The sequence below is a fragment of the Tympanuchus pallidicinctus genome, unplaced genomic scaffold, assembly GCF_026119805.1.
Source record: "Tympanuchus pallidicinctus isolate F22 unplaced genomic scaffold, pur_lepc_1.0 scaffold5, whole genome shotgun sequence".
Taxonomy (NCBI): domain Eukaryota; kingdom Metazoa; phylum Chordata; class Aves; order Galliformes; family Phasianidae; genus Tympanuchus; species Tympanuchus pallidicinctus.
In genome coordinates, this window is record NW_026294769.1 from 50,170,076 (window position 1) to 50,189,742 (window position 19,667).

Here is a 19,667-nt window from a genome sequence, read left to right on the forward strand (position 1 = left end):
TTTACGGCAGGTCTGTCGCAACGCGGGGAGCGTCGCCGTTGGGAGCGGAGGGAAGTTTGAAGCGAGGCGGCGTGATGGCGGGGCAAGGTGGCGAGCCCGGGGAGCTCAGCCTCGTGGATAAGGGCGTGAGGAGGTGAGCAGCGTTCCTCGCGGCCGGGTGGGTCGTGAGCAGGGGAGAGGGGCTGGGCTGGGCTGGGCTGTGTCCGCCGTTCCCCTTCCTGCTGATGGCAGTGCCTCTCCCCCGCAGTTTGCTGGAGGTCTCGTTGAGCTCGGATCTGCACACGCTCAATATGCACTGCAACCGCATCGCCAGAATCGAAGGGCTCGGCCACCTCCGGAACTTGCAGCACTTGGACCTGTCGTCCAACCAAATCCGCCGCATGGAGGGGCTGAGTGCCCTGGAGAGCCTGCGCAGCCTGAACTTGTCCTGCAACCTGATAACGGCAGTGGAGGGTCTGCAATGCTTATTTCTGCCCCATTCTCAGCTAATAAGGCTTTATGTGTTAAAGCTTCCTTCTGGAAGTATGCCTGTGCCGAGGCTGTGCTGAGTCAAAACAAACTGCTGGCCTTACTGTGTACGTTTTAAAACGTGCACGTGATCTCTTTAAACTTTATCACAACAAGGTGCTGTAATTTGGAAGAAAAAAAAGTGTGTTTATGGTTTTATATATACACATATATATATATATTCCAATGATAGTTGATGATAATTTGTAGCTGTGATTTTAAAAGACATAATGTGCAAGTCTCAATTTGACAAAGCAGAGTATTCTGCAAACCTTACTGTCTCTATTTCCCTCACTTTGTTTAGGACTGGAAAAGCTCTTTAATTTAACTACACTGAATTTGTCATATAATCGTATACACGATCTCTCTGGTAAGTGACTTTGGCATGGGTAGAGCAATAAAAAGCATTTGCCTTACTTCAATTAAGAAAAAAAAAATCAAATGTGTTTTCAGAGGTTTCTATCAGTTTGGCCAGTTGAACAATGCTGCTAAAGGTGGTGGCTGCTGCTGCTTTCAGCTGTTAATTTTTTTTTCATCGTGATTTTTTCTGAACTGGAATTCATTCTTCTGTATTTGGCACTGCTGAGCTTCACCTTTGTGAGCTTGACCATGTAACTAATGGTCTGGAGCTGCCTGTGTTTAGATGTATGCAAATGGGAGTGAATGTTCAGCAACACTAGACACTGCAGGCAAACAGTGAGTTCACATGACTGTAGCTGCCTAGAGATCCTGATCTGGGCTGGTAAGGTGCTGGAACAGGCTGCCCAGAGAGGTTGAGGATGCCCCATCCCTGGAGGTGTTCAAGGCCAGAGTGGATGGAGCCCTGGGCATCCTGGTCTAGTATTAGATATGGAGGTTGGTGGCCTTGCATGTCGCTGAGGGGTGGAAGCTTCATGATCCTTGAGATCCCTTCCAACCATTTCTATGCATTTCTATGATCTAGAACAATTAACTTTTTTTAATTTTTTTTTTTTTTAAATGAAAAGGACTACTTATCTTTAAAGTTAACTTTCATAGGAAAGTTGAACAGAAGTTTTTACATCATTTCCAATTATGATGCATTGTTGCCTGAATATTTTCCACAGTATGCTATTTGATCTAAACTGAATCACAGCAGAAATCATTGTTTTCTATTTTCTCTTAAATTTTCAGGATTCCAGTGTCTTCATGGAACCCATCATAAGATCAGCTGTATTGACCTTCGCAGCAACTGCATAAACAATATTAATCATTTACTGCAGTGCACAAAGGGGCTGCAATGCTTGACCAATTTGACATTGGAAAAATATGGAAACAACAATCCAGTTTGTTATGTAGCAGGTATGTGTGTTATGACAGGTAAATAATTTGTGCTTTGTTGAACAGTAATTTTCCTTAAGCTGTTGGCTGGGTTCTGAAGCTTGCAAATTCGTTCATAAACTGGCCAGTCTTTAGAAATATGTATTCTGACAAAATGAATTTGTTTTCCATAGTGAAACATTTTTTTTGTTTTCTCCAAGTATATTCTCAAAGTTGGGTTCAACTTTTCACACATTATTTTAGGAGGAGGACAAAGAGTCATTTGCAGCAAGAGAAAGATCAGTAATAAGCACTTTCCTCCTTTTCCCACAGCATCAGTAAGCAGTGACAGACAGAATGTGAGACAGTACATGTAAATGCTAATTATATTAGCATTTTCATTCATTGAAAAAGGACGAAATTATCCAAGTCCTTTTTGAACTTGCCTTTCATTATATTTGTCTTGTATTTCCACCAACTATTTTGTTGCATTAGGTCTATATTAAAAAGTTGGCTTTGCAACTGCCGCATGCTAATGGTGGTGGGAAGATCCCAGTGTAGACCAGAACTATGCTGGCAGCTACCTAGCTCATTTATCTTGGTATGTTTTCTGTTGAGAGCCTTTACAAGCAGGCAATAGCAGGAGAATTGTAAATAACTCACTATTTTCACAATGATTTTTTTTCTTGTTTTATTTTTTTGGAGATTAATTTAAGTATGGACTTTTCCTTAAGGTTATAGAGAAACTGTTCTTCAGGCCTTGCCCCAGCTGGCAGTTCTAGATGGAAGAAATATTCATGGTGAGCCAGTAGAGTCAACAGAAGGAAGCTGTTCGAATTTGCAGTGTTTAGAAGACATTTTGAACTGTTTAACTTCATCCGGGTCCCCTTCATCCAAAGATCAGGTGCCATAGTTTGCGTGTACTGGTTTTAAACTTAAGAGATTTTTGTTTGTTAGTTTGTTTTGTTTTGTTTTATATTGCATATAACTCATTCATGTTACAGAGCTTACTTTTTGTTTTGATAGAAGGCCTTACCGTTGGTGACACCGCACATCGACCAGGCGTTAGCTTATTTTCGGCAGCGTACAAAAGTACCAGTACAAAGTTCTGTCAGTTCCTCTACAGAGCGTGTTTCATCTTCAGAGCCTGAGAAGTCCATACTTGATAAAATACAGAGCGAGATGAGGATTCAAAAATTGGAAGATCAGATTTCACAAATACTGCAGAAGGTGATTTTTTTTTCCTATGATTGCACAAAAAGTTCTGTTTGTAAAACAAGTTCCTTTTGATTCTACAAAAGTTCACTACGAATGACACACAGTTTATACTGGTACATATGTTGACTTCATAGTAATTTGTGTTTTGAAAAACTAAGAAGGAGATTAAAAAAAACACTTTAAAACCAGCCATTGCACTTTGATTCATGAAAGTTTCATATTGACTGAAAACCATGGCATATGTGGCTAGAAGGACTATCTGATCATATATTAGATAGCAAATTGTTTTCTGATTGTTTGGTTTTTATTCTGAAGCCATCAATATATGTAATTGAACCAGAACAAAATATGAAATGCAGCAGAGCTGTGGAAGTTGATTTTGCTAGCTAGGTTGCTCTGATATGTTTGTCAGGTATGTTTTTCTGTGTTATAATAACCATTTATTGTGTACCTTGGAAACATGCCATTTTTTTAAAGTGCTCTATGTTTTACATTTTGCACCAATCTTTCCTCTATGCCTAGTGAGTTTTTTTAGTAAACTTAAGTTATTTCAGAAAGTTACAGTTATTTATTGTCAGGCATGCTGTTTTATTTTGTTTACATAGTTTCTATAATACTGAATTATTTTAGCAAAGAGGAAAAGGGGTAGATTGGAAGCTGCTGTTTACTTCTCTATGAAAAATACATTGTAAGTCTTTACTTCCTGAAAATAGTACCTTGATAAATGTTAGAAATGAGCTAATTAGAACAGATAGAACTTCAATCTGTTCTTAGGTATCTGATGCCTCAAGAAGAGAAGCCTCTCCAAATGTACTTAAAGCTAAGAGAGACACAGATCCAACTTCTGAGAGTGAACATGAGACTGAGAAGGAGAACAGCAAAAAGGCTGTGAAAAGAAGCAAGATCCCTACTTACCATAGAACTACTTTATCTGCTAGACGTCACTTGAATCATCCTAAGACCAAGATAACTGACAGGTTATGTCTACGTTTGCCATATAAATAAAAATTAATTAAGCTGAATGTTGTTGGAGTAAACCTAGTTTGTGTTGAAGCATTTTATGAACGTGATAGGTTGAGTGAACTTGAGATAACGCTCTAAAAATTACTAGCTACTGTGGCTTTATAACAAAACTATTGATTAGCAAAGCAGCTGTCAAATTTCTGGTGTTTATTCTTGGGGCAGAGAAGGAGAAAATTACATACTTGTTGGCTGACCCTGCTGATACTGCTTAATATATAAGCCCTCTTTTTTCTTACATAAACTCCGACATGTGCATTTTTTTGTATGTGCCTTGCATTTTGAAGTGGTATCTTTATAAAATACAGAAAGCCTTATCTATATATTATTTAACTTCTTGAAGTTTATTCATCAGTTGCTCAATTGTTTACCAATATGAGCGTCTACTGTATTTTGGTGAAAAGGAAATTGAACTGAAGATTCCAAAAAAAAAATAAACCTTCTGAATTGTAGCAGCATACTTATTCATCTTTCTTTTAAATTATATAAATGGAATTTTTCATTACAGAAATGTATCACTGGATGAGTCAAATTAAAAAAAAATATCTAAAAAGATGTCAAAACAGTTATCAAGAATATAGCTGTTCTCTGTGCTGATAATGAGGCTGCTGTAGCAACAAGTCTGAATGTACAGTAAATATCAGAAATGTGGGACAAATTATGATATAAATTAAACCATTAGATTATTCGACTCCTGCAGCTCTATAGCTACTCTGCCTCTCTAAAATTGCTTTATATCCATCTGATCAAATGATGTTTTTCTAATAGCATTACTAGTATACATGTTTTTACAGCTGAAGATTTGAATTCAGCAGTTCGCTTCTGGACCTGCTTACAGATTATTTTATAGATGGCTTTGAATTCTGTACAATTCAATTTATGTATTTTATAAGACAATACTTTAGAGTTCTTTATCTGAATCTTCAATACTTTGAAAACATTCGAAAAAATGTTTAAACTCTGCATGTTGTTAAATAGCTCTTGTTTTTCTGCCATTGAAGGGAAGAGAAGAGTTCCTCAAAACGTTCACCTTCCCATCAGAGGAACTCTCATCTCAATTCATCATCAGATAGTCCCAATTTGGAAGTAGTGGGAAGAAGAGCTGATGTATTAATTGGAAGACAGAGCAATATGGAAAAAGTGGATGACGTGAATTCAAACGCGACAGAGGAATCCACGTACCGAGTATGTTCTGCAACATTTTGAATATGTCTTCCCCTGAAGTCAAATGTGTCTCTTGGTGAAACTCAGATTTGAGATGCCAAAAATAATGGCATTTAGGATAAAAAATAGTTCTGTACTGTCAACTGAAAGAGAATGTTGTGTTTTGGCATGGTCACTTTACTTGGTCTCTCAAATTCACAGTTATCTTTTTCTACAATTATGAATATCGTTCTTCATTTTTGGCTACATTTTAATATTACCACATAAATTGATGCTTACTACATTCTTGTTTAGGCACTGATTCAGGAACTTGATCAGGAAAAAGAAAGAAGGTGGAAAGCAGAACAAGCAGAGAAGAAATTAGTAGAGCATGTCAAAGAGTTACAGAAGCATGCAAAAGAGGAAAAGAATATTCAAAGTATGGCTGTATACACTACAGAGAGGTAGGAAAATAGATGCTGTAGTATATTTTCTTTTTTTTCTTCTTATTTCAATTCATAGGCTGAGGAAATGAGAATAGTTTTAAAGAATGTGCTTGGAAAATGACGCATCAGAAAGTACTTCTTGAACTTCTCTCAGTATTACTTAGTGAAATTCCTTTCTGCACTCTGCTGAAACCCAGTCCTGGGCAATACTTAATGGGTTGTCACTGCTTCCTTGAAAAGACATAAGGGAACAAGAGTATCTGTCAGTGCTTAGTACCCTATTCTTCCTCTTCATATCTGAGAATGGTATCAGTGTGCCACTTAACTCTGGTTCTAGTCTTTTTCTTTCCAAGCAATCGCTATTTTGATTGTTCTTTCTCTTTCAGCTGAGGCACTAGTAACTGTATCTTGTCTCATGTCATGCTTCCAGTTCTTAAGCTTTTTTTCCACTAGTCCACATAGCTGGCTTTTTTCCTGTGTGAACAAAGATGTTTCTAGCAGGCCTGAGCTGGACAATGGGCAATATGTTGTACAGGTCTGACATAGCATAACTTTGCATAGACTGCAATCCTAATCCTTGCAAGCTGCTTTTTGTTTTTCATAAGTTCTCCCTTCTAATTAGTTCTTGACAAGTAACACTTTGTTCAGAGATTATTCCATTTGTCTTTCTTAATTGCATATTGATACTATAGGTACAGTTTACATGTAAAGCAAAATTATGTTGGAATGTGTTTTCTTTGGAGACTTATCTATGACGTTGTATTCAGCCTTTTTTATTTATTTTAAAATAAAATCAAATGTAGTAATGCAACGCATAGCTTTGGTAATCTTTTACATACTACTAAACAACATTGCATGACAAAGTTGCTCATAATACAGTTCACCAAAGAAGCACAAGATGCAGTGCTACAACCCTTACTAAATAAATGTCTATTTCTTAATGAAGTTGATATTACTAAATTCAAAACCTCACGTTATACAACTTCACTGTATTTTTTTCTCAGGTTAAAGGAAATGATATTGAAAGAGAAAGATATTAAAATGAGATTGCAAACAGATGTCCAACAGTTGAAAGATGAAACTGAAAGACTTACAAATGAGTTAAATCAAGCAAAAAATAAAGAAGCAGAACATCAGAAGGCTATGCAAGCTTTAGAAGAAGCGTTATCCAAGATGGAAACACAGAGATTGCAGCAACGAGCAATAGAGGTAAATATTTTTCATAACTGAATAATATGATTGCAACAGGATGGCAGTGTAGTCTTAAGTATGAATAAAGACTAGACTTTAGATAGTGGTTTTGTTTAACTTTTTAATCAAAGTGCTTTCTTCACAGCCAGAACAAAATGGTAATTGCTGAGAACTTATTTTAAAGCTGCTGTTTTGTTGTTTTTTTTTCTTGAGATTTTTGTTTTGGTTTTGATTATACAGCTGGAGGTAATGATGGAGCATCTTCATTTAGCATATGAATAGATTCGGTGCTGGAACAAATGCTGTCACTGTTTCTGACAGAATAGTTTATTGGTAAAGTTTCAGTGGTTAAAGGCAGCTCTCTTCAATATGTACATTACTGTTGTTTGGTTATATTCACGTTTCAGCTTGCATTTCATACACTTACAGGAACTGTGTCTTAATAAATCCATCTTAAAAGTTTCTTAACTGCTAGCGCAGTACTGTAACTGCTCTTACCCTAAAGGAAAGCAGAGAGCTGGAGAGTATGCTGACAACCAAACTGCCAGTGCCATTCTAGTTATAAGTTAACCACCCTCCATTCTGGGTTCCCTTATAGAGTCAGAGCCTAAAACAAGTGCCTGGTACTTGTTTACAGCTTTTTTTTTTTACCTCCAGCTGCATCTTAGAAGAGTGCAATTGTGCTATGGTTCCCATTCAGCTGTGAACACTCAAGGTTCAGATGTAACCAAAATACTGCTAGAAGCCTTTTTTAGGACATTGAATGGCTCTTCTATTTGTCTCATTACTTTTTTAAATAGCCTGAAGTTCTTGTGAGTCTACAAGTGGCCTTCAGTTTATCTGTTTTGCTGTTGTTTTTTTGTCACTTTAGAAGGTACTAAATTTAGTAATTTGGTATAGCAGACATTGTTTTCTTTTTCTTAGAAAAAAAGAAAACAGTTGCTGGAATATAAAGTATGTATTTTTCCTGTAATTAGATTTTGGAAGTATCTTCCCTCTTGATAACAGTATCACCATTTTTATCTTGTTTTTATTAGGGGAAGGTCTTTTTTCCTGTCTTTAAGGTCCTGTACACAAATAGGAGTAATTGTGTTTCAAAGAAAGTCGTGATTATCTAGAAACAAAATTATTGGTTTTAATGCTTAATTTACTTTTGATTTATTTTATCAACTCTTAAGATTTATGAATTCTTGAATACTTTGTAAAGCTTTTTTATAGTACAAATTGGTAGTCAGCTTCCTATTAAGGAGACCTTTACTGCCATCAGTGGTAAATGGTCATACCTCTATGCAGTCACAGTATAAGGATTTCAGTAAACATGACTAGATTACTTAGAGGCTTTAAGTGTCTGTACATCTAAATTTGTACCATTTTATTCTGGCACTCCTTAAATTTGCAAGTGTTTTAACTTGAACATTTTTTTAATACTCATTTTAAAGGGAGAATTGCCTCATTTTATTCACAAAACAGCAGGGATGCAGTGAAATGTATCTATATCTTCTCTTGAAGAGGTTTAGTGTATGGAACGTAGGAACTTACCTTCATACACGAGTCTCACAGTAGCATTTATACAACTGAAGTTAGCATACAAATTTTAAATAATTCCATCATTATCAAATTGAAGCTTATAACAGGCAGTAGCACTTACTCAGTATTCCTAAGAGATATGGCAGGAGATAGAATACCTTATTCTGATAGATCAAAAAAAACACATTATTTCCAGTGTCTACTATGTAGCTTTCCTTAATTATTGTTTTTCATCCTTCAATATCAAGCCAAGGGAAGCATTGTGTAGGAATTCAGAATATAGTTCTGCTATAGTTTTGCTTTTTTTGTCTTGCGGAGGTTGAATTTTCTGTTTGTTTCTGATGAGAGCTGGAAATCCAACTAGCTTATCTTTATTGCATTCTATTTCTACAGTTAGATAATTGTATAGTCATACAATGGCTTGGGTTAAAAGAGACCTCAAGGATCGTGAAGCTCCAGTCCCCCCACCACATGCAGGGCTGCCAACCTCCCCATTTAATACTAGACCAGGCTGCCCAGGGCCTCATCCAACTGGCCTTGAACGTCTCCAGGGACGGGGCATCCACAGCCTCTCTGGGCAGCCTGTTCTAGCACCTGAGCACTCTAATAGTAAGGAACTTAAATAAACTTAGATAACTAACGCACAAACTAATCCTGAGTAGTCCACTAAGCATTCACACCTTTGATACTCTGCAAAGCAAAGGGATTTGAACTTTGTTAGTACCAAATTTAGAGAGATATGCTAAGTCCATTGCTTTGCTCAGGAGGACAGATCAGATTGACAAGTGGGTAAGTCATTGACACTTGAGCACACAGGGATTGAAATGAATAGTGCAAGTCATTATGTGATATAAGAGTGTCACCACTGACATCACCTTCTGCTGTTTCTGTTGCATGTTCTAACCTGCAGCCTTCTGAAGTGTCCTAATTCTGAATTACTATTTCATGAGTAATAAAATCTTTTTCTATAATTATTATCTTTTTTTTAATTTGGCTTGCCATGTCAGAAAATACTCTTCTGTATCTAAAAGGTTTTGGATTATAAAATGGAATTCTTCATGAAAGCTTCATGGTAAAAGTGGAGTATGCCATCTGCTGTTCATAATGAGTGTTCTTTTTCTTTGTGAAATCAGAAGAGAAAAACTCTGTTTTCTGTAAGATGCAGATTTTTGTATTGAGAGTGTGTAAAAATAATTAGAGATAGCAAATACTAATCTAAAATGTTTTGCTTGAAACAAATGTTAGAATATGAGAGTTTATAACTGAGAAGATCATTCTACAAATATTCCTGTCCTATTTATGTACGACAATTTCTACTTCTTTATAAATTAAATAGATGTCCTTTGTTCTTGGTGAAAGCTATTTGCTTTTTTGTGTTGTGGTATGTTAAGTTAACGCTTATATTTAAACATTTACCGTTAAATTTTTGCAACTGTAAGAGTTTACTAAGTAAAAAGAAATACTTTCTTTGTGGGTTAGGTAACAGTATAAAATTCCATAAAACTTTATGAAAAATTCTGCCAGTTGCGAAGCATGATTTAAACATAATGGCTTGTATAAAAGTGCTACTAAAGCACCTGTTTTATATTTTGGTACAAGTCATGAAAATAGGTAACAGTTTCAAGAATCTTGTCCTCTTGTTTTTATGATTATATACAGATGAAACAGGTGCAAGAAGCAGAGCTTAAAGCATCAGCAAATGAAAGAGAATTACAGTTACTTCGAGTATCTCTTCGACAGCAGAGGGAGAAGGTAAAACAACTGCATGAACTTCTTATATTAAGAGAACGAGAACAAAGGTATGGGATCTCTATTAACTTGCTGTGAAAACAAAGTAGAACACATTAGTATTGCAGACATGTTTTGAATGCGCTCTGCCAACTGTGGGTGGCTGCCTTTATGGGAGAGGTCTTCTCTGTAAAGTATGTAGATATCTTCCCACACATTTTTGGTCTCTTTTATGAATGTCTTCATAGCTTTTAGACTCCTGCTTTGCAAGTCCTTGTAGGCAGATGTTCTTCTTTTGTCTTTCTTTTGACACATTCTTGTTTTATTATATGGATGAACTTTCGTTATATTATGGTCTTTAATTGGGAAATAATCAGGTAAAACTGAAGTCACATTTGAATTACTGTCAGAAAGTTGGTGTGTGTGTGTATATACATATGTACATATATACATATATATTTGTGTATGTGTGCATATGTACTTCAGTAATACAAAGTAATTCCCAAAGATGTCAGATTCTGTAGCATCTTGCATTAGTTTATTATTTTGGGTGAGTGGCTTGATTGGCTGTTTTGCCCTCTCCTCTCAGAAAAGTATGTATGTACTCATTTATTTATTGAGAATACTTGAACACAAGTTCTGTATTATTAAGCTAATACAGTCAAATAAATGTACATGTAAAACAGCCAGTTGTTTTTGGTATACTACCATGTGAAGAAGCTTATTGATAAAATAAGCTGATAACACTTGCTTAGCTTTGAGCTTAAATGTATTCTAATACCAAAATAACTGCAGGTTAAGATGGGAAGAATCTGATCACTGTGTTTTGAGAACTTTACTTTATTCTGTTAAAAATTCCTAAAAGATGTAACATGAAAGATGGCAGACAGATTTTGTTATTTAAAGCAAATGGGCAGAATAGTCTTGAAGTACACTGTGCTCCATCTTTCTCCTATGGATGTGCAAACATCCTGTATGGAGGCATATCCTGGAGCTCTTTAGGGCCTCATTGCAGTTGCTTTTAGGTTTGGGTTCTAAGTGGGAAACAACAATTATTGGGTAAGGAAAGGGAAGAAAAGTTATCTGGCTATACAGTGGCTTTCCTGATTCCCTTCTCTTCCTGCTCTTTGTGATTCTGCATTGCCAGGAAAGCAAACGAACATTAACAGCAAAGGAATAATGGAATCTTTTTATGAACGTTTGGATTGAAAAGTAAAGCTATTCCTTTCTCTGGATGTTTTAATAGTAGTAGTCAAAACACTTTTCTCCATCCCAGGGCCATAGTCATGGAAGACTGAACCCTTTTAGTGAAACTAAGGAATGAATTCCCTTCATTATATGGTTCATTGTCCTTTTTAATAAATATTAAGGCAATCAGCTGAAGTAGCATTGTCAAATACTGTAGTTCTTTTCTATGTAGTTCTTGTATATGTTTGGTAACTCCAGGAAAGAACTTGAAACCCGAGTTGCTTTACATGGACCAGAGTTTCAAGCAGCTGTGTCGAAAGAAGTGGCTAAAGAGGAGCAGAGGCATGAACAGCGTGTTAAAGACTTTGAGGAGAAAATTAATACATTAAACCAGAAGTATACAGAGTTAGAAGATGAATTCCGTTTAGCTTTAAGGATTGAGGCAAAAAGGTTTAAAGAGGTAAGAGAACATTTAATCTTGAACTAGACAGAGTTGTAGTGCTTTTAAATGGGTAAACTTCATTCTTAAAGTGTTTGTTCCAAGGACTCATCTGAAAACGCTGGTAGTTTCTGCTACTTTCAAATGTAAATGATTGGAACTTAACTGGTAGAAAACCAGCTTTGGATACTCATTATTTCACATCGAGTTACTAAACTTAAATTTCCCTTTTATTTGAAAAATAGGATACCATTTTAATGCTTACACTTTTTTTCAAAGTGTTTTCAAAAACATTTTTCAAGAGTTCTTATGAAATTTTAGGTACAAGAGGATTTTGAAAATGTTTCTGCTGATTTAGCTGAACATCAGCAGGCCCTCTTTCAGTTTCAACAAAAGGAAAAAGAGATGACAGTTCTGATCCAAGACCTAACAAGCATAGTGAAAGAACAGAAAGCAAAGATTGCAGAATTATTAAAATCAAATCAGGAAACCACAGCAAACCTGAAGGTACTTCTTTCAAAACATTTAAACTATATATCTATTTGGGTTGGAATTTTTTTTTTGTTTATTTTAATATTTTATCTAAACTGTAACTATTCTGTACCAGTTAGATTCACTGAAAGATGTGTATTTCCTTTAGCATTAAAGCAGAGTAACTCAGATCAGCTTTTATTCTTGTATCTCCTCCTTATTTCTTACGAACAGTGCTGTCTGTACTGCAAAATCCAGAGATATTCTTGTTTTCAGAGAAATTGCATGCTTTGCCTTGTGAGCACTAGTAGCTAATATATGATCAGGTGGTTGCTCTGAAGTCGGCTTTAAAAATATACATTAATTTCCCTGACCTTTTGTAAAGTCAAAATAATGGATTGTGGTTCTACAGCTAAAAAACTGGAATTGCACTGCACATGAAGTAAAAATGAAACTGTAAGTAGTCAAGTGTTGTTCAACAACTTTTTAGTGTAATCTGGTCCACAGATTTATCCAGTACTTCCTTGTTAAAATTTCTGTGCAGTACAACCCCTGCAAAGCTGATTCTAATCTTGTTATATCACTATTGTGGTATCCAAACAAAGCAGGATTCTGCCTGTGACCGATGTTGCTTAAAAACTAAAATACAAAAATAGCTATATTAAATAACTTTAATATGTAAAACAAAAAAATTGTGTAATCAGAGATAAATCTTGATCATGACAAGAGGAAGTTGAAAGCATCACAACTTCTATCTGTTTTAATATTTTAACTTTGTTTATTCTCATGTTTCTGACATGTACAATTCTAAATGAGTTTTTGTAATGTCATTAATCAAAGTTGGCTATTTAGAAAACAGCTTTGTGAATGGTTTTGAGGGATTTAAGTACTTCTGTTTGAAGCAAACATCTGTGTCTCATTACTGGGAAGATGAGCAAATTTTTAAGTCAGATGGAAGCTTCTACGCAAGCAGAATATTTCTCAGTTTACTGGTATTCAGCAAAGGAAATTTTAACTTTCCTAGCTAGTTAGCATTGATTTGAGATTCTGAATACTTGTTTTAAAGAATCTTTCTTTATTTTCCCGTGTTCATTCACACAGAATCGAACTGAAGAACTTGAAACTGTGATTGAGCAGGACAAAGAGAAAGCTGGTCAAGTGGAACTTCTGAAGAAGGAAAATGGAAAACTTATTTCTCAGCTGACCGCTCAAGAATCTGTAATTGATGGATTAAAAATGGAAAGAAAAATATGGGGGCAGGAGTTGGCACAACAGGGTAAAACACACACATTACATATATATATTGCAGTAAAACTGCTGCTATTCAATATTATGCTTTCCAAGTAAACATCCCAACAAATCCATAATTATGACAAGATCTCTCAGTGCCTTGTTGATCTTACCCAGTTGTAAGGATGATGTGGAAAAATACTACTTCTGTAGTACCATTTATAGGAACTTTAACAGCAATTGTGAGAGTTATCTGTGAGTGCAGTGTATCTGTGTGCCCAAAATGTCAAAATGCCATAATGCTATGTGAAGCATTTTTAAGTAAGAAACTATGGAAAGAAGTTTCTGTTGTGTTATGTAATACTGCATGTCTATCAGCTAAGTCCAGTGTGGAAATTTTATTGACATCTTTTATTAAAAATATATCAATAATGCATTAAATGTGGGTAAAAAAAAGCCCTGGCTTTTTTTGTCCTCTGAATCTCATGAGTCTTAGCACCACTTTGTAGTTTCTTCTGAGATTGGTGAAGTCTGTAAGAATTTTTGTTCATTTTTTTTTAGGGAAGTTTTCTTAGGATAAAATGCTAGGCTGGATGTGGCTCTGGACAGCCCTGTCTAGGGGTTGGTGACCCTGCACACAGCAGGGGGGTTGAAACTAGATGACCATTGTGGTCCTTTTCAACCCAGGCCATTCTATGATTCTATGGTTCTGTGATACTAGCCTTCAGTTCTGCTGTTCCTTTTAAGTTTTTCTTACAGATTGCAGTGTTTATAGTGGGCTGAATGATGACATTTGTTTAATATTGCCTCTGACATCCTGAAGTTATCTGTAAACTGATGACTGTAGTATATGAATGTCCTGTACTATCTAGGAGCTCACCTTTCTCAAGATCGGGGAAAACTGGAGGCAAAAATCGAGGTTTTAACAAATGAGGTGGAAATTCTAAAGAAGCAGAGGGAACAGGACAGTGATGCTATACGAATTAAAAACAAAATAGTGGACGATCAGACAGAAACAATTAGGAGATTAAAAGAAGTAAGTTGGATGTGTTACAGTTTGTTTTTACGTAAAATTAAGACTTGTAATGAAAATTATTGTAACAGCTCTGATGGAGACGTGGCTCTGCACTCCTAGTTTTACTAATTCAGAAAGTGCAGGCAAGCTGTCCGTAGCAACTGATTTCATTGAGAGCAGAAGAGAGTCTTTTTTCAACAGATGTTCATTGAATCTCTCATTGAATCATAGTTACATAAAGACTTTTTGCCTTTGCCCCACTCAGTTATTCTCGATTATGATTTTGAGAGAGATAAAATCCAGGAGAGTGTAATTCTTCAGTTTGTTGTTGTTTTTTCTAATAACACAAGAAGTTTGTTGCAGGTTTATTTTACCAGCATAAATAAGTATTCTGCTTTTGTCAATCAGTATATTAACAATCCAGCTACTGTGTCTTGATTAGTTTATTCCATTCCATCTCATTCAGAGACTTAAGTGTTATTAAGTCAGTCTGCTTTTATTCTGTGTAGACTAAACATATATATTTTTAAGGTTAACAACAAAGTTAAAATAGAGTATATCTTTTCTATTCTGTAATATTTTTTTTCCCATAGGGCTTACAAGAAAGAGATAAACAAATCAGAAAACAGCATGAAGAACATAAGCGTTTTCAAGTCCAGTTGGATGAAAAAGCTACTGAATTCGAAGAGCTTATGGAAAAGCTAGAAAGACAAAATGAAAGAAAAGAGCAATTAAAGCAGCGTTTAGAAGAAAAAGAAGTAGAACTTGATGACATGAGGAGAGCACACAGGTGATGGATACAATGGGCAGTAATTCTTTGGGATCCTAATTGTTCACAGCAGTTTGTCTAGAGAGTAGTTTCTTGCTACTAAAACTTACAGAGCTTAAATCTTTTTCTGTCCTCCTAAGAAGCAGAATGATAAATATATACATTTTATTTTCAGTGCACTGAAGAAGAAGTGGCAAGGTAAAGATGAGCTATTAAGTCAGCTGGAGGTACAAGTTAAACAGATGAAGGAGAGCTTTGATATGAAGGAGAAGAAGCTGATTGAAGAGAGAAATAAAAGTCTTCAAGCTCAGAGGTGAAAACCTTAACGTTAATAGGTTATTCTGTTAGCTGCACAAACAAACAAAAATGTTACAGTGGCAGAATGCCTTTGGTGAGTAATTAGCAATCCCATTTCCAGGAAATTGTGAGTAGAAGTAATTCTTGCTCTACAAGTGACTTTACTACCCAAACCCAGTATTCAGTTGCAGTATTTGTCCTTTAAGCTTTTTAGCTATATTCTAGTTCTCTTTAAAAATAATTAGAGCCTGCCCCCAAGTGTGCTTCTCCACTGCTGTGCTTTTGGTTCACTTCTCTGAGGAAGTTTGACATCAGGATTCTGTGGTAGAGACTTGTCTGCAGGTCATCACGTGTGCTGTCTAGAGTCATGTACTGAAGTGCTCATACACATGAGGCAGTCTCACAGTCTGTAAGGGGCATTTCTTTGAGGATGAGCCTGTCAACTTTCTTGTTTGTTATCAGGATGCATAGAACTGTTTGCCAAGGTCAAGCCAAGCAACTGTGGCTGGCACTTGAATATAGGCGAGAGGCCACAGCACTTTACTGATGTCTGTCAGACTTAAGTAAATACCTTGATCTAATATCTAGAAAAACTGAGGTGGGATCCACAATACTTATCACGACCTAGGGTAAATGTTGACAATAATAATAAATATTTAACTCTGTAACTGAGTATTTGTAAATTATTTCTCACTCTCCTCCCACACAAGTGATAAAAAGTTTTCAGTTTCTTTTATTTTTCCTCTTGTACTGTCAATATTTTTGAGCAACTACTAATAAATATATATAAACAATTATCATACCATAGAAAATGATCACAGACTTAGATGATGCTCAGTTATTTTATAGATATATGGCACTTCAGAGACATAGGGTAGACCTCTGCCTGTGATGAACTTGGATTTGTTAGTAGGGTTTTTTTGCTTTATTCCTTGGCCCTTTTTTCTTGTTTTCCACCCAACTATTATTAAGAAAAGACTAATTAGATAAATTCTGCACATTTACTATCAATAATAACCACTTTTTATTAAAGTAGTGAGTTAGCATGATTTCAATTTTTTGCTTTATCTTTTTAAATGAGGTACATTAATCATGCTTCAATGAAGGAAGGTCATCTGATTAATATATGAAAGAAAATATTTTGATAGTCAATTCTGATTTAAAAAAACAATCCACAACAAAAACACACCAACCACACATCAAATGGTATAGGTTTTGTAATGGCTGGAAAATCAGTCATGAAACTGAAGTTTTACGTGAAATAATTGTTTTGTTTCAGAATATTGATGTAAATCAATTCTGTAGTGGAATAGATTGCTTTGTTTTCTGTTAATGCATATTTTAGAATCATCCCCAAGCAGAATTTGCTTGGAAGTCAGATACATGCTTCGATTCTATGAAGTAGACTCTTGTTTGTGTGGAACATAGACCTGGAGGCAGTCTGCAGGATCATGTAGTCTGTTTGCCTTCTCAGAAAGCACAAGTATGATAGGCCAGTGTTTGAAAACTTATGGTGCTATGAGCCATGTTAACATTAGAAAGTCTGAATCTTTTTATTTTTTTCTAGTGATTAAATGTTTCAGCTAAGTGATTAAATGCTTCTGCTAAGAGTGCCAGAAGCCTTAAATATGATGCATGAAACCAGAAGATGTGCTTGAGAAAACAAAATATTTCTGAAGCTAGATATTGAAATAATTGTTTTTGTGCTTGTGTTGTTGAAATCTTACCAAAGGCAGGATTATGCAAAGCAAAATGTTTTATATTTTTGTTTCTTTGGAAGAATGTAATTTATTTTTCATTATTATTATTTTTAGGATTGCTACAGAGAGGCTTCGTGAAATGGATGATACTTTTAGAAAACAACTTGAGTCAGTATTGGCAGCTCATGAGGCAGAAATAGTGCAGCTGGCAAATGAGAAGGAAAAACAAATTGAAGCAGCAAATGAAAAAGTAATTTTGATACCAAATTAATATGTTTATTTTATTTGCATTTTTATTCTCCAGCTACTCCAGCAATGATGCTTAAAATCACTGATCTCTATTAGTCTAATTACTTGATGGAGACAGCCCTAGCGTAGTACTCCATCTTTTCACAGTAAGAAAATAACTAGAGCTGTACTATGGTCAGGTTCTTGGAGTGAAGCAAATGAAGTCGCACGTGATGCAACTGTTACTAGTTGTCACCTTCCCATTATTCTTGCTGGTGTAGATAAGGAATGATTATACCAGACGTTCCATTTAACTTGCATAGGTCTGTGTTAGCAATTGATGTGCTTGCCATGTGTTGCATTCTATCTTGCTGTGACAAAGCAGTTTTTCTATGTAGTAGATATTCTAATTTTTATATTAATAGCAGTGTTCTACTAATTAATACTTCTTTTTTTTCTTTTTTAATTAAAATTCTGCTACTGCAAATTCTGTTCGCTGGCAAAATTGTGATATTTAAATATCTGATACCTTCTAACATGGACTTTGTTCTTTTCTGATTTAGAAGTTGTTTGTCCTGTCATGTCTATTTGTGCTATTTTTGTCTAACTCCTTGAGAAAGTGGTTTTTTTACTTTGGATTATCATTGCAGTCAAAAATTTTTTTCCATAATATAAAGTTTAAAACATAAATCTGTTCTGATTTAAAGATGCAACTCCTATATCTTTTATCAGAGTTAAAAATTAGCAAGAGTATATGTTTGTTGGCAGTACTAAGGAAAAGTTAGATCTGTACTTGTTTATTTGATCTGATTATTTGATCTGTATATGCTTTCAGGTTTACTACGTTGAAGAAGAAATGCGTCAGCTTCTGCAAGAAACAGCAAGCAATAAAAAAGCCATGGAAGATAAAATAAAACGGATTACGTATGTGTTGAATGACATTCAGCAAGATCTGTGAAGCTTTATGTCTTACATTTCAGAGTTGTTCTTTACAAATGTATACACTAAAAAGAATATTAATATAAACAAATATGCTACAGTGCACTTCTTATTTGGTTTGAAGTGCTTCTAGAGAATAAATTTTATACAGAATTTTGAGGGCTTGGGAATCAGGCAAATACTTGTACAGTATTTTTATAATAAATACTTATTTCTAACCCTTGGTTATTCTTGAGTGTTCTGTCAAAGTTGGATCAGAAACAAATTTATTGATTGAAATCATTGCATAAATTGAGACATGACTGTTTGAGTGAGAGAAGAATGTAAAAGCAAAGGATGTTTTCTAAGTGTGAGAATACAAAAATGTGTGAAGACAAACTTAAAGATTTCCTGTGTTGTGGTACAAATTCTTCTAATGAGCAATCAAAGAACTTTACCTGAAAATGTTTGTGATCTGCACATGCTGCAGCAAATGGCTTTTCACCAGGCTGCTGAAAAGTAGGAGATAATAAGCTTTAAATGAGAACAATCATAGTAATGTATATATGTTGGAAATTTCATCTCCACTCTACTGATGTATTTATTTCATTTGTTTATTCTCATTCTACTGAACCATAATCTGAAGTGCTTAATACTGTGGTAGTAATTATAACTGTGTTCTTTATTGGTACACCAAGTGGTGCTATTTCTTTCCATCTTGAGACTCAACAGCTAAAGCAGACTCCTGTAGCACAAATGACAACAGACTCAACTAACCTGACTTTGGCATCACTTTGTTCTGCATCCCAAAATGAGTTCTCTAATATGGAATAGAAGTATACATAATTTTGTATGAGTAGTAGTGCTAATAGAAGGCCACAGGGCTTTCGTTAACTTTGCAAGGCCTGTTGGGCTTGTTACCAACATGTTATGAGATCTTGTGTAAACCATAGGCTAACACGAGCTGCTTCTTGTCATGAGGTGCAGCTTCATCGTGGAATGGAGGCAAAAGCTTTGGAAATATGGGCATAAGCTGAAAGCAGAGGCTGCAGCACCACCAGTATGCTAAGTGCTCTGCAAACACACAATGCTGAGAACTGGGAAGACTCTTTCCATTACAATGTTAAGCTGCAGCAAAGAAAAAAATGGAAGGGCTGAGAATTGTTTTGAAATTGTACTGTCTTATAAATTAGGAAGATCCCGTGTGTGTGGGATGGGACAGAAAAGACCTGCTTCAGTTCTGGTTCCCTACATCCAGCACTGACAATGAGGGAGGAGCAGAGCCATCAGCACCAGCCACAGGGCATCCCCTCTGGTACTGTACTCTTCCAACTAATGTATGTGTGTAATGATA

General features: G+C 35.6%; 1 protein-coding gene across 4 annotated transcripts; it reads left to right on the plus strand.

Annotated features, from left to right (window-relative positions):
* Positions 1–18,552, plus strand: LRRCC1 (leucine rich repeat and coiled-coil centrosomal protein 1). Of its 4 annotated transcripts, none has more exons than XM_052703223.1 (19): positions 1–133; positions 248–522; positions 812–877; positions 1,660–1,827; positions 2,520–2,689; positions 2,812–3,015; positions 3,778–3,980; positions 5,025–5,208; positions 5,482–5,630; positions 6,617–6,821; positions 9,990–10,129; positions 11,505–11,706; positions 12,007–12,192; positions 13,258–13,432; positions 14,259–14,422; positions 14,995–15,191; positions 15,346–15,483; positions 17,282–17,417; positions 18,231–18,552. In XM_052703223.1, exons 1-19 carry the CDS (start codon positions 75–77, stop codon positions 18,351–18,353), a joined length of 3,144 nt encoding a protein of 1,047 aa, XP_052559183.1. In that variant the 5' UTR covers positions 1–74; the 3' UTR covers positions 18,354–18,552. The 4 variants fall into 4 exon arrangements, with proteins under 4 accessions (XP_052559183.1, XP_052559180.1, XP_052559181.1 ...); XM_052703220.1 differs by having other exon boundaries at positions 248–453; XM_052703221.1 differs by having other exon boundaries at positions 248–453; positions 2,815–3,015.
* The last annotated feature ends 1,115 nt before the right edge of the window (positions 18,553–19,667 follow it).

Excerpts from the sequence above, each read along its gene's own strand:
- LRRCC1 (XM_052703223.1), top strand. The coding sequence starts at position 75 with ATGGCGGGGCAAGGTGGCGAGCCCGGGGAGCTCAGCCTCGTGGATAAG. Across the intron at positions 2,690-2,811 it reads CCCCTTCATCCAAAGATCAG|AAGGCCTTACCGTTGGTGAC; the intron begins GTGCCATAGTTT and ends TTGTTTTGATAG. Across the intron at positions 3,016-3,777 it reads TTTCACAAATACTGCAGAAG|GTATCTGATGCCTCAAGAAG; the intron begins GTGATTTTTTTT and ends ATCTGTTCTTAG.